This window comes from Lissotriton helveticus, chromosome 2_1 (genome assembly GCF_964261635.1).
Source record: "Lissotriton helveticus chromosome 2_1, aLisHel1.1, whole genome shotgun sequence".
In the NCBI taxonomy this organism is placed as follows: Eukaryota; Metazoa; Chordata; class Amphibia; order Caudata; family Salamandridae; genus Lissotriton; species Lissotriton helveticus.
The window spans coordinates 1,204,381,142-1,204,395,248 of record NC_136059.1 but is presented as its reverse complement, the minus strand read 5'-3'; the positions used below and the strand labels follow the sequence as shown (position 1 = coordinate 1,204,395,248).

General features: G+C 41.2%; 1 protein-coding gene across 2 annotated transcripts in view; it reads right to left on the bottom strand.

The window, feature by feature from the left end:
* Window positions 1–14,107, bottom strand: part of EMCN (endomucin) — a 754,511-nt gene that overhangs the window by 122,238 nt on the left and 618,166 nt on the right. For both annotated transcript variants that reach the window (XM_078676082.1, XM_078676083.1), the window contains exons 7-8: window positions 12,201–12,311; window positions 2,846–2,950 (exon numbers count right to left, since the gene is read on the bottom strand). In XM_078676082.1, the coding sequence (XP_078532208.1) occupies window positions 2,846–2,950; window positions 12,201–12,311 (216 nt within the window). The remainder of the gene's footprint in view (window positions 1–2,845; window positions 2,951–12,200; window positions 12,312–14,107) is intronic.

The window sequence follows — 14,107 nt, the reverse complement described above, 5'->3', positions numbered from 1 at the left end:
TCAGGGCACATCAGGGGCCCTTTTCGCAGATACCCATATAATCAATATAGTGCACAGTGAACCTGTGTTGAAGATATGGAACATGTTATAAGGAGACACAGGACTGCAGAGCTTTTTAACTGTGCCAACAGCTGCCTAAACCCCCTTCACATCTGCCACTTTTAAGGCAACAGTGAAAATCAAAACCCTAGAGAGGCTCACTGTGCCACCTGGCGGGATCGTTGCAGACTCCCATCTCCTTGACCCCCTCTTGCCTGCCAGATGCACACAGCTCTTGCTGGAGAGGGACTTCACACTGAGTAGGAAAAGAGGGAGACACACAGACGAGAAACCAGGACACCGGGTTATATGAGTCGGCGGAGAGGTAGGCAGAGAGTGAAGGTAGAGAAAAGTTGAGACAGCAGTGCACTGAGAGAGATACAAAGTCCAAATGGGACCGGGAAGCCCTCCTTCAACCGCTTCCCAATACCTGCGTAAACCAACAAGTAATGACAGGCATGCACTTCATACATATGTATACATGAACCCACAGTCCTTGCACAGTGCAAAACAGCCACTGGATGAAGAAGGCTAACTCATTACTCCATGCTGTAACGGCAGACAGAAAAGGTGAACAGACCAATGTTTCAAAAACAAAAAAAGGCATGCACTACGAGACTGGTACTGCATTCCATTTTTTTGTTAGATTCAGTTACTTTCTTACCTGACTTCACCAGGTCTTCACTGCTCCAGAGAGAGACTTGATACAGCGAAATCCTCATGGGAGAAGGGGGAAGGCCGCTGGTACTATCCATGTCGTTATGTGGAAGAGTGGGAACAATTAGTCCCTTTTCGACATAATTACTGACTGGCTTGCAATGGGGATAGTCACCGTTGCAAGCAAGTCAGTTATGCCATAGAAAAGGGCCTAAATGTTCCCCCTCTTCCAATTAACGACATGGATGGTGCCTCACTCCATGCACATGGAAATGGTGGTTTGAGGGAAGGGAAGCATTCATGCTCGGAGGGGGGAGGGCTCAACACCAATCGGGAGGGTGAAATCTTTAAAGCTCCAAGTTGAGCTCCTGTGGTGGCCTAATTAAAAATAAAAATGACGCGGCCGCCGAACAAATGGAAAGGCAGACATTAGGAGAGCTTTGCAAGCATGGACAAAAATTCACAGTGCACAATTTGACGCTTCGTCTGATAAGGGAGGAGGGGCCATCACACGCTATACAGTGTGATGGCCAAACAAAATGCTCTCTAAGATAAATAGCCAGAGGCATAGCTGAGCACACAAAGGAGGGACTGTTACTGAAATGCAGCAATAACAAAGCTGCATTTCTGATTGACACAGACAACAGCCAATAAGAATCGCTGGGTGAGCCACAAGTCATAGAATAGGATACAACAGGTCTTGCAGACAGCACATGCGCTATCTTAGGCTCGATCTAAAAATAACAAAATAATGAAGTAATATTATCATAAAATGGGCAGCATTAGGCTGCATAATTTGGGGGTTTTGCCCCATAATTTATTCAACCCTGCTACATAATTTGACTCTTCCCTGCCACATAATTCCAGTAGCTCCGGAAATAATGTACTTGCAATAGGGTGAACTCTAAATAAGATCCCCAGTCTTTTAACTGAAGATACTGAGCCATCCCATCCCATTCCATGTTGGTATTGTATTCCAAAGCTCATATAAAACACACATTTGAAACCTTTGTGACAGTGCCTTAACAGTAAGCAAAGTTCTCTCATTCTGCTTGTAGGAATGCACCCATATGTGAGTTCTTTTACAAGGACAAAATCTGTGGGTTCCAATAAGAAGAAAAAAAATTAGGCATCTCTGCATTTGTATTTCATTTAATTATTCCTATAGTTTTTAAATCTTCATGCAGCATATTTAGGTAATGGAACGATATAGTCAACGCAGGTTAGTTCAGTTTACCCAGGTGTAGGGTTTTCTTAGGGAGAGGTGTGGCGCCGCGGCCAGGGCGACGGACGCTGGAGTGGAGAAGCGTGGCTCAGTGGTTAGAGGCGGCAGACCCGGAAGCTGAGATCGGCCGTGAACCAGGGTTTGATTCCCCGCCTCGGCGGGTCTCGGGCTCAAAAATTCCACGGACTCGACAATTCTCGCTCTGGTGCCTACTCGACTCACGGGGTCACACTCTGCGACTCTGGGCAATAGCTTGCTTAATCTCCACTACGGCCCCTCGCGGCGGGATGCCTGGCTTTCACCTTGTGGATACCCTGCCGGGGTATCTCACAGGGGAATACCAGGACGGGTTCCCTAAGCAAGCGCCTTGAGACCCCTGGGTGATTCGTGCGCTATATAAATCGAAATACATTTACATTTACATTTACATCTGGGGATCACGGTTCGATCGCCGGCGGCAGGTTAGCCCAGCACCATGTGACTCTGGGCAATAGCTCGCTTAATCTTCCCGACGGCCCCCAGCGCCTAGAGACCCTAACGGGTGATTGTGCACTTTACAAATGTGGATTATTATTATTATTAGATAGTAGAGTACAGAGAAACTGTTGTCTAATAGTGTGCCCTGTGAGAAAAGCGTTGTCGTACATACTGCCACACTGTAGTCTTGTTAAGTTTAATATTATATTCCTTACATAGCACGTTATTCAATTGATGTATTTATAAAGGAAAAACATCATATCCAAAACCTTGACATTAATTAGAAATTTTTTGGTTTGGTTCTATAAACTTATAAATGCTTGAAACCTTTTTACAACATCAAAAATTACACGTGTGGCCTTTTGGGATAAGTTAGTGGGCATATTATTTGTGCTTAAAGGGCAAGATTGTATTGTGTGAAGACGAGCACTGAAGATAATACATTACCTGGTGGATCACTTTGACACATCTTCCATACTATAAATGAAACAGCTCCCACCAGGAGGATGGGGACCATCACAGCTGGAGCAATATATCTTGTTTTTTCAAGTGCTGCAAAAAAGAGAATAACCTGTGTAAAATCTGTAATCTACTCAATATATGTGTTTCTCAGACTAGAGTTGTTGAGGTTTTTTTTCAGATTTGAAACAGAATAATTTTATTGGTGATTTCTCAAAATGAGCCTGAATCAGAAAAAGTTTCGCAAAATTCAGAAATCTATACGTTGCTCATTTTCATTTATGCATTGTGTAGAATTCTATCTTTAAGTGGATGTACAAAGATCCCCAGAGTGCCTGGAAATACCTACATATCTTTCATTTCTATGCATGCTCATGTTCCACTAAATATACTTCAGCAGACTTCACACATTACAGACAACCTTCCTGACAAAGGACGTAATGAGCTAGAGATGCACAGTGTCAAGACCTGACTTCAAGACACCTGCATGTAAAATATGTCATCCGTGAACATCCAATTGCCATTCTGGAATTGGGCTTGCTCTATTTGTTCTCTCATATGCATGAAGGGTGCAAAGATTTTCAAAGCTTCACCCAAAGTAGCATTTTGACTTCTGATTTACTCCTTACATGGGGAAAATGGATAGCTTTTTTTATTCCTTTTGTTTTCATTTGTTACGATTTACTGATGAAGTCCTAATGCTGCTGCGTTAGCTTGGTTTATGAAAGAGCAGGTCCTACTTTTATTTAGTGGAATTGTTTTTTTAACTATGCTCCAACTTTTTCTCCAGAATATTAAAATGGAAAACTAATAGTATGAAATATTTGGGCTCACAATATTGTTTTTTGTTTTTTTTGTGCCAGATTATTATTTTTGTGGTAATCAATGGGGAATATTTTATGAAAAATATCTTGTGCACACAATATTGTAATAAGTGCACCGTTTTGCTCGACCTGTTTCTTTCTTGTGGAACCTGGAAGGCATGTGAAGATCTCGGGAGTGAGTGTTTATTTACTGCTCAAATTGTAACATGAGCAGAATGAAAAAATGTGAGCCAGTGTAAAAATAGTTTGGGGCAGATTTACAAGAAACCGACTCATTTGTAGAGATGTGTCAGTTTCCATGCACCAGCCTGTGATACCCTTGTGCCACCATGGATGCACCGTATTTACAATATGGTGCACCATGGCGCTAGGATTGACAGATGCGTCAGAAATTCTGACGTATCTGTTGGCACAAAAGTCATGCATTGCTGGAGTCATGTCGCAAGCACAACGCAACTCCAGCAATGCATGTTGAGGCCTATACTTATTGTATTGTGTCACTCCTTACATCTGCTTTAATCAGGCATAAGGTTTTGATGCAGTGTCGTAGTAGAAGTGGTGCAGTGAAAACTTGTAAATTTCACTGCATAACTTTTACGAGCCTTTCCTGCGTGGGATCTCCCACCCTGCATACATTATACCTAACGCAGGTTTAATGTGATGCAGGGCTTTACAACGTGACACATCTCCCTAGATGCGTCGCGTTCTAAATTGGCCGCATTGTTTCCGCCACTTCTGCATCACAAAAGTGACGATACAGCAGTGCAAAAGTGTCGCAAGGGGCTTGTAAATCTGGCCCAGTTGGTGCCTGGTTCACTGTATGCTCCATCGGAATGAGGTGTAAGCTTAATAATTTTAGTCAGCCAGAAAAAAGTGACCCAATTGGTTTCTGCTTAGCAGGAACAAAGATAGGAAAACAGTTCAAGAAACCCTCCATTAATTTAGTACAGTTACTGGTTAGAACTGTGGTGGCCTCCTATCCCCCATTTTACTAAATTTCCTACAAAAATAAATATGTTCTAAAGTTCTACTGTGGCACAGTTAACTTTTTCAACACAATGCACAACATTGATTTCGATTTACAAAACTATTTGCACTCCGAAGTGTAACTGAGCAGTACTATTATCAGCATCTACCAAGGCTAAATCGTGTTCTTTGTTCACAAAATCAGGAATGGTTGGATTTTGCTACTAAAACTAAGCTTGTTTTCCCAACAGCTCTAAAAGTATGGTAGATGTTTAAGCCAAAGTAATTGGCTTACAGGTATAGGTGCTGAAAGTAGGGGGCTGAGGGTGCCACAGCAACCCCAGAAATACTCTTGCTGTAGTTCAGTAGGCGAATGAGCAACAAAGATGCCTTTACATTTGGGGCAGATTTACAAGAAACTGATGCATTTGTACAGATGTGTCAGGTTTCCTGCGCCTCCATGCGAAACCCTCGAGCCACCATGAATGTGCCGTATTTACAAGACGGCGCACCATGGCGCAAGGATTGACAGATGCGTCTGAAATTCTGATGAATCTGTCACTGCAAAAGTCACACATTGCTGGAGTCATGTTGCAAACACGACACAGCTCCAGCAATGCACAGAGAGTCCTATTCCCAATACACTGTGTCACTGTTTGACTCAGTGGCATCCTAGAAATGACACAGTTACATTTTGTAGATTTTACTGCGTCACTTCTACAAGGCTTTTTTGCATGGAAACGCCAACCCTGCATACATTATACCTGGCACAGATATAATGATACACAGGGCTTTACAATGTGACATTGTAAATGGGTAGCAATGTGGAGCATTGTTTACCTCACTGGTGCGTCAAAAAAGGTGACGCAACGGCAGCGCAAAAGTTTTGCAAGGGGCTGGTAAATCGGCCCCCTTTGTGTTTATCTTGTTTCATTAGCTGCTTGTTAAAAGACAAAGGTCAAATGTCAGGCTACATTGTATCAACAAATTATATCGGCATTTATGTCTTCTGACAAAGTGCTTCTTATTTAGAAACTGAAATTAGATTTATTTCTCTGACTGCAAAGTGAGAGGATTTTGTAAAAGTGATCTAGGTGACAATCCTGCTGGGGTATAGGAAACAAATGAAAAGACTGTAGGATAAAAAAAAATTATAACACACATTTAAATACCAGTTAATGACTGTCAATCAGTCAGTCTTGACTGTCAGTCAATAAAACTTTATTTGGTTTGTTACAACCATAAAAGTATACACTATACATATTATAAACCTTTATCAAAACACATAACATAATATATTATTAAAAACTGAAGCAGCTCCTAATCCTTACATAAAAAGTAACCCAGCTCCTTTAAGTGCCAATCGGATTTCTTCTTAAATATATTAATGTCGCAGTGGTTTCCATCATATATACACCATCCTTCTAAAATACATTACATTAATGTTCATCTTTAAAATACACTCTCATATTATACTCAGTATCTGATGCACCTGTTACTCTATGCCCTGGAGAGACACCTTAATTGTACTCATAAATTTCCCTAAAGCGCAGGCTACATCTAACTCTTTCAATTCCACTAGAAGATTAGCAGCTTGCATCCTATTCATAATTCTATATTTTTTAAATGTCGGGCATAAAATCTCTTTCCGTATATATATATAATCGACCTACAGTCCAATAAAATATCTACAATGTCACAGGGGGTACCTAACATACAATTACATTTACCATTGCTAGCTATCATGCGTTTTTAACCCCATTATTTCCGTAACAGGGGTTTATTCCCATTCTCACTTTTAGTACCTCACGTCTTAGGTGGTAGTTAGGTAACCTAACTAAATAGGGATACTGTTGTACTTCTGATTCCCACACCTGTATCTTGTGGGCCACCGATGTTTTCTGCAAGAGATATTCTCGATCACCTGTTCGGGAGATGTCGGCTCCTTGAGACCTTAGATCTTTTTTGCCTATTAATGCATGACCTAGCTGCGGGCAGAGCTTTAGACCCAGCCTTCCATACACTTTCTTCAAAGAGGCTCTTGTTTCTTTTGCCCATAACAGCTCACTAATGGCAATTTCGCCTCTACACCAGCTGCCAAAAGCATATTAGGGCCATGCTGGCAGTTACTGCCCAAGAAGTGAGTCCCAGCTCTACTCTTGCTGCTTGAACCATTGATGCCTTTGGCAGCGAGAACAAGCTTTTCAGGATATTGCCCTCTTCTTTATCCAAACATGTTTTCCCACTTAATAGAAGTACCTCTGCCCCATATAAAAATTGTGCAGGAATCATTGCTAAGTAGGCCTTTATTAACGGCTCATCTGACATTTCACCATAAACGCTGTTAAATCTTTTTAGACCCTTCACGCAAGCCAGTGCCCTCATTTTCAAAGCCTCCAGTTGTGTAGACCATTTCAGATTACTCGTAAACCATATTCCCAGGTACCTATATTCTGTCACACTCTCTAAAGGAACTGTGCCAAGGGGTCAAGGGAACCTAGACTTTCTTTAACCAAAACATAGTATTTTGGTCTTCTCCATATTCACTACTAGTTTTTTATTTAAGCAGTATTCATTAAACACATTTAATTTTCTCTGGAGACCTATCTCTGTCTGGTCCACAATCACCAGGTCTTCCGCATATAGCAGGCAAGATATATGTTTACCTCCTACTTTAGGGCTTGCCCCTCTGACCTCTCCTAATTTCAATGGTAGGTCTGCAATAAACAATGTAAAAAGCAGGGGGGCCAGTACACACCCCTGCCTCAGGCCATTTCCAATCTGGATCTTCCCTGACAATCCTCCCTCCTCATCCAAGATTACCTGGGCCCAGTTGTCTGAATGCAGGGCCTGTATAAGGGCTAGCAGGTCATCATGTATTTTATAGCCTACCAGGGTTGACCACAGCTGCTCCCTGCTTAAGTTAATGAACTATACGCATTTCAAATAATATCAGCAATTAGGAAAGCACAAATTAAGCACTTTTTTCTAATTCTTGAAGTGTGATGGAACCAAAGACTTTAGTAGCATCAAAACAAATGTAGACACTACTTGGTGATGCTCAAATGATACATAGTTGCTAAAACCAGGTTTCCACGTGTTATTGTTTTTTGCGCTATACAGTTTTACCTGTAGAAGTGAATTTCTAGACAAATTTAGTTCCCATTTTAGCAGAAAATGTACTGTCTATAAATGACAGTACACTACCTCATCAGTGTTCAAAAATTGACAACCAGCCTACTCCCTTACCATTCCTGCTGAATGAGCATTGCACATTTGCTACACTTGTTTTTTTGTAAGATGCTTGGATTTTACACATTCTCTATGGCTTCGGTGTTACAACATTATTGGCAACACCCCCACTCTGAAAATTGATCCCGCACCACTACTTACAGGGACAAGTATTGGTGTTCCTGGCAGGGATTCCTGCAAAACATTAACATCCACAAACTTGCATGTTTGTGGGTATTCACGAACCTTTTGCCTTGTGTTTCCCACCGGAACATTTTTAAAGATTTACTTCTGTGAGAGTTTAGAATTGTGCCAACTTCCTCATCCTGATTTTTAAACCACATCACTCCAGTACACTACACTGGCTACCAAGAAAATAGTGATATGTAGTTCAAAGCTCTTATGTATTGTTAATAGTGCCTGCATTGGAGGGCCTCGATATACCTAAACAACACCAAAGACCTACCGTTGGCAACCCTGAACCTGTTAGTCACCCCGACCCAACCAGCCAAAAATTAGCAGTTCGGATTGAGATCGCCTCACTCTCCACTGTCAAGGCTAACTGCTCTAAATTCACCCTAATATATCACTCCCTGTACTTCATATTAGAAACAAATTATTGGCCGCTAAAGACCTTCTGCCCTAGTACACCCTGGCATGTTTGGTACATGCCTCTAGCTGCACCGTTATAATAGGAGAGTGTTTGGTTTTAGAAGATGGACTTTTTGGAGCCTATTCACAAAAGCATTTATGAGTAAAGGAAGCAGTAATACAGGACTATTATTTGATGTACTCTTAAAGGCCCCATAGTCTTTCAATGATATACAATGCTTACTATATCCTCTACACCATTTCCTTCTTTGACATGTCCACTTTTGTCCTTCTTTGACATGCCCTTTAACATAACTCTAAAGAGGTATTAAGGGCTAAGAGAAAGCAAAAATAAATATGCTTGCAGAGTTCATATTAATTCATATATTCTTTATTTCGATTCAAGATAAAACCAGAAAAGATACAACAACAATTTACATATGCAATTAAATTATACAAATGGCAATTTTAAATTTAAAAAAGAAGAATAGCTCGAAGTATGGTGGGGGCAGGTAATCCAGTTCAGAGCTAGCAGAGTTAGAGAAGGGGTGGTTCAGTAGAATAGAGGTTCATCTGTGGAGCAAGACATTTCTTAATGGAGAAACAAAAAGCTTGTAAAACTGTGCAAATGTACTTTTTGGTTTCATTTAGGCATGTGGAAAGATAGATTAGCAATATTTAAATATATGTAAATGTTTACAAATGTGAGTATTCTTAGAAAGCTATGCTGGTTGCAGCTTCCAGGGACTACTCCTAGAGTTCTTTGTGCTTTACTAAGAAGTCTGGAATTTGTTTCAACCATTTGAGTAATTCTACAAGACCTAGGGCCAGATGTAGGATCCTAAATACCGGTCGGTAACGGCCGATTTCGGCCGTTACCGACCGGTATTTAAGAATTGGCATGTAGGGGCATTTATTTTACAGAATCGATAAAATTACCGAATCGGTAAATTTACCGATTCTGTAAAATACCGAATCGGTAATTTTACCGATTCAGTAAATCCAAATGTAGGTGGTACTCTTCTGAGTCCCAAAGGCCTTACAGATTCGGTATTTTACCACCCAATTCAATTGGGTGGTAAAATACCGAATCACCTATGCCATGTGACAGACAGACATGCCCTTAGGGCATGTCTGTGTGCCACATGGCACACATGCCTGTATTTGGGGTGCTAGAGGGTGTCAAAGTGAAACCCCCTGCACCCTTGCAGGAATCGGTATTTACAGATTCGGTAATTACTGAATCGGTATTTCCCATTGATTCCTACGGGCTTCACAGCCCATAGGAATCAATAGGAAATTCTGATTCGGTATTTACCGAATCGGTAAATACCGAATTTTAAAGAATCGGTAATACAATTACCGATTCTTCCTAAATCTCCCTCCTTAATATTTACCAATTCATAAATACCGAATCGGTAAAATTCGGTATTTATGAATCGGTAAATACGTTTTTCCTACATCTGGCCCCAAATGTCTAAGTTTCTCAACAGGCTCTTTTTCAATAGGAACCATGGTGATTAAATTAAGTCTGAAAATTAGAATTGCCTTTCCTCTGTATCTACCTCTTACATTTAGAACTACCAGTAGTACCTGCACCTAAACATCTCTGTAATAGCAGGCAAAAAGTGAACATTAGGGGCTGCATTATACATGCGATGAATGCGCTGCCCTCAGGGAAGCCGTGAACTCACACTACCCGCAGGGCAGCACATTCATGTGAAAAACGGGGCGACTACTTTGAAACCGCTCCTTGTTTTCACAGTGCAGGCGGCAACCTGCCTGCACTTTTAAAAGAGATTAGAGATCCCCTTGCAGCTGGGTGCAGTCCGTGACTGCACCCGCCTGCAAGGGGATGTCTGGGGGGTCCATAGGGACCTCTTTCCCCCCTCCAGAGGGCTGCTCTCAGATGGTGCACTGTCAGTGCGGCTCCTGAGAGCTTCTTTGCCTCTGCACCGCGTCTGTAATTCGATGCGGGCGCACAGGCAAAGGGATCCCCTAATTTGCATGGGGAATCCCCCATACAAATGAGGGAACGCCACCTGAAGATAGTGCTGGCACTTTATGTGCACCAGAGCTATTAGCATTACAGAAGCGGCCACTCAAGCATCTGCATCTGTGGGCAGTTCTGTAGTTCTAAAGTGATCCGATTGCGCGCATAGTAGGCTCAAACGCCTGTCGCGCCCCTGAAGCACTTTGTGTAATACGGTCCCTGATAGGAAAACAGGCAATGATAGGGGCAATTATACAGCCTTCATCAAACAGTAGTTAAGACCAGTAAAGATAAAGATATTTGCATGACCACACCCACCATGGAATTCAGAAATCAAATCAAAAACAAACACATGAATTCTGCCACCATGTATACATCCTAATACCTGAAGAATCTAAATGGTATCTATTAAATGAAAGTATATAGAGCTGTAAGGATGTGAGAGTGCTCAGCTATTTCAGTTATTCGTAGATGCAGTTCACGTTTTCCTTTCAGTGCGGGGTTTTTAGTAAGAGAACTGAATTGCTTGTGAAAATATTATTATTGAATCATCGGACTGATAGGTGCCAGTGCCTATACCTGTGGTGGGTTCTCTATCGAAAACCCATATTAACCCATATTCATAGTGTTACCCTTGTTATGGGAAAGACAGACATTCAGGGCCATATTTACGAAAGTCATGCATTGCCCTTGTGTCAAAGAAGGTGCCTCAAATGAGATTTACTATGCCACGCAGAACCACCTTGGATGGCTCTAAGTGGCATAGTAAAACTGGAATAACGCAGAGCAAGTCACTGCATTGGTGGACCATTGGTGTTCTCATGCATCCAACCATGGATTTTGGTGCATTTCCAGGTTTACTACCAGTAGTAAACCAGTAGTAAACCCGGGAAAGTGCCTAACATGCACTCCTTCTACAGGGAGGCGCAATCAGGAGAAATACCTTTACTTCTTCTCATTTGTTCTTTTTCTACATATGCAGCATTCTGCTGTACGTATGAAAAGAGAAAAAAGCCTCTAAGGATTTTTTATTGTGCAGGAAGGTGCTCCTTCTTGCACAAAAACAATTCTGCCTGCAATGCAGGCACACTGGTACCATAGTGCTAGAGTGCCTGCATAACCGCTAGGGCAGGGAGAGAGCAGGAATATGCCGTATCTTAGTAAATATGGCACTTTCCTGCCCTCTCCATTTGACGTAGTGCAGCAAGTTGCCTTGCTGCCTTGCGCTGCATCACATCTTCATAAATCTGGCCCTTAGTTGTTTCAATTGCAGCACATAAAATACTTTTCAGCACCGACTGTCCCTGACTTTTTCCTATTCTTACTTGTCTTTCCTGCCCCACGGGCTGTGCACTGACAGCCTCCTTCGCACTCACCCTTGCCAGTGCCCAATACTACCCGCTTTACCAAAACTCTTTCTCCTCCGCCTATCCTCATAATTGTATGATACTGTTCTTCTATTATTAATTAATAGCATTCAAAAATATTTAGTGCCCGGAAAATTGGGCCCCACAGAATTTTTTAAAAAGTGTGGCAGCCTTCCACAACTCCAAATCACTTGAAAATGCCAGTGAATCTGTGTGAGCAAAAAGTATGCCTATTTGTTATGGCAGATACCGCTCAAATAAAAAACAAAATCTCAACAATTCAATCATTTTCTACTGCAGATATTTTTACTATGTGAAGGGCTGGGAAAATTTGCTCTGTATACAGCAAATCAATGAATTTTGACACTTACTCGAAGGAGTGGGCCCTGAGCTCAGACCAGAATCCTGCCGCGGCTGTGTCGCTTTGGAATAGTCAATGAACATTGTTGTTGGTTCAGTCTGAATCCCAATTTTTGTAGGGTCTGCAAAAGACAAAGACTTGCATTGAGTTTAGATAGATAATCCACATTCAAAGGATATGATTTAACTATTTTCATATGTTAAGGCATGGTTTACCATGCAGGGAAAATCTATTTCTGCATTACAAATCATTAAAAAAAAAAATAGAAAAACGGGTTTGTTTTCAAGTTTAGCTAAGCCTTGAATTCATCCATGTTTCCATTGCGTCCAATGTACTTACCCGAAGAGAAAACATTTCCGTTTTTATTACTATTAGAAATATGGACTAAAGAATTATATAATGTGAACGTCTCGGCAATATATGTTTTTAGAATCACTTTAAAGTAAACAGGCCTGGCGTGGCTGAAAAGTAATTATTAAGGAGGCATATTTTCTCCTTAACAACCAAGTTCATTTTGTATTATTATTTTGCCGGCTACAGTTTCCTTTTTCATACTGATCTCCCAATAAACAAAACTACTGAGTAAGGGACTGTCAGGGGAGCATGGAACAGTCGAGTTCAGCAACAAGTAGGGGACGGATGGGTTAATACACGGGCCTATGGCACGCCTTCATGTGTGACTGAAAGTGTGTGTTTGTGTGGGTGTGTTTGTGTGGGTGTGTTTATGGGGTGTGCGTGTGTGCACTTTTGAGTATGTTTGGTGACATTAAGTCTATGAAAACCTAAAACGACTCGAACTCATCAAGTATATTCGAACCACTAATGGTCCTGGAAGGGCGCCTTTATTTCCTTAATGCAAGCAAAAAACAGTTACCCATAAACTGAAGAAAAGGCAATGAGCTGTGCGTACAAAACCACAGGACTTCATCAATGCAGACATATATCTTACACGTGCATTGAATTCCAAGGCCCATTGTTTTATTTGTGCTGAAAGAGGACAGTTGCTGGCCAAGATTAGCTAGTTGGAATAGCATAACTACTCAATCAGTAGTTGTCAGAAGCAGTTTTCTGAGGCGCATTAAAGAACAAACAATTGTGATAAAAAATGGTTAAATCCCTCTCGTATTGAAATTCCCATTAAAAAAGAGAAGAGTTCGGATTTCTAAATCTTAAGCAATGTCTCCAAGTATTTGCATTTTTCGAGGCAAAACATTGTTTCAAAATTAATACTAGAGAGACTAAATGGGCTGACACTGGGAAACTATCCATTAAAAATACATCCTTTTATATTTTTTAGTGCGAAAACACATTCAGACACCAAATTATGCACTTAGACACTATTGGTCGCATTTGCAATACGGCAGACATGGGGAAAATAGTGTTCTGTCCAGCGATTTATGAATGATTTGATGTCATATGGCATATCCGACACATTTTGTCAGATGTCCCCCAAACTCTAAAAAACTCCGAATGCCTTCCTTGAAACAGACATTTTAATTTCGAGTGCATTCTGTTTACAAATCTGAACCTACACTGGGTCTACACAGTATTTGGATCTTTTAGCAGTCATATTTTTCTGGGCCGACATTTGCCTCAGTGTGTACCTATGATTTTTTTGAGCCTGTGAGCTAGTTTTTCTGAGAAAACACTGCAGTTTTTAGCGGTCATCCATTTTTGAGCCTACCTCCTTTACTCAGACAGCATCTCTATATTTATGCCTACATCTAATTTTAAAGCTGCACGTTCTGAGCATGCTTATTCCACACTTTATGAGTTTCCACTCGTCTGGAGCAAATGCCCCTATTTTCTGAGCCTGTCTCCCTGCCCCTGCCCTTTTACTAAGTAATCATCCTATTTATTTTGACCTGTGCCTTTAATTTCTTGAGTCTGCTGTGATATGAATCAGAGTCTGCATCC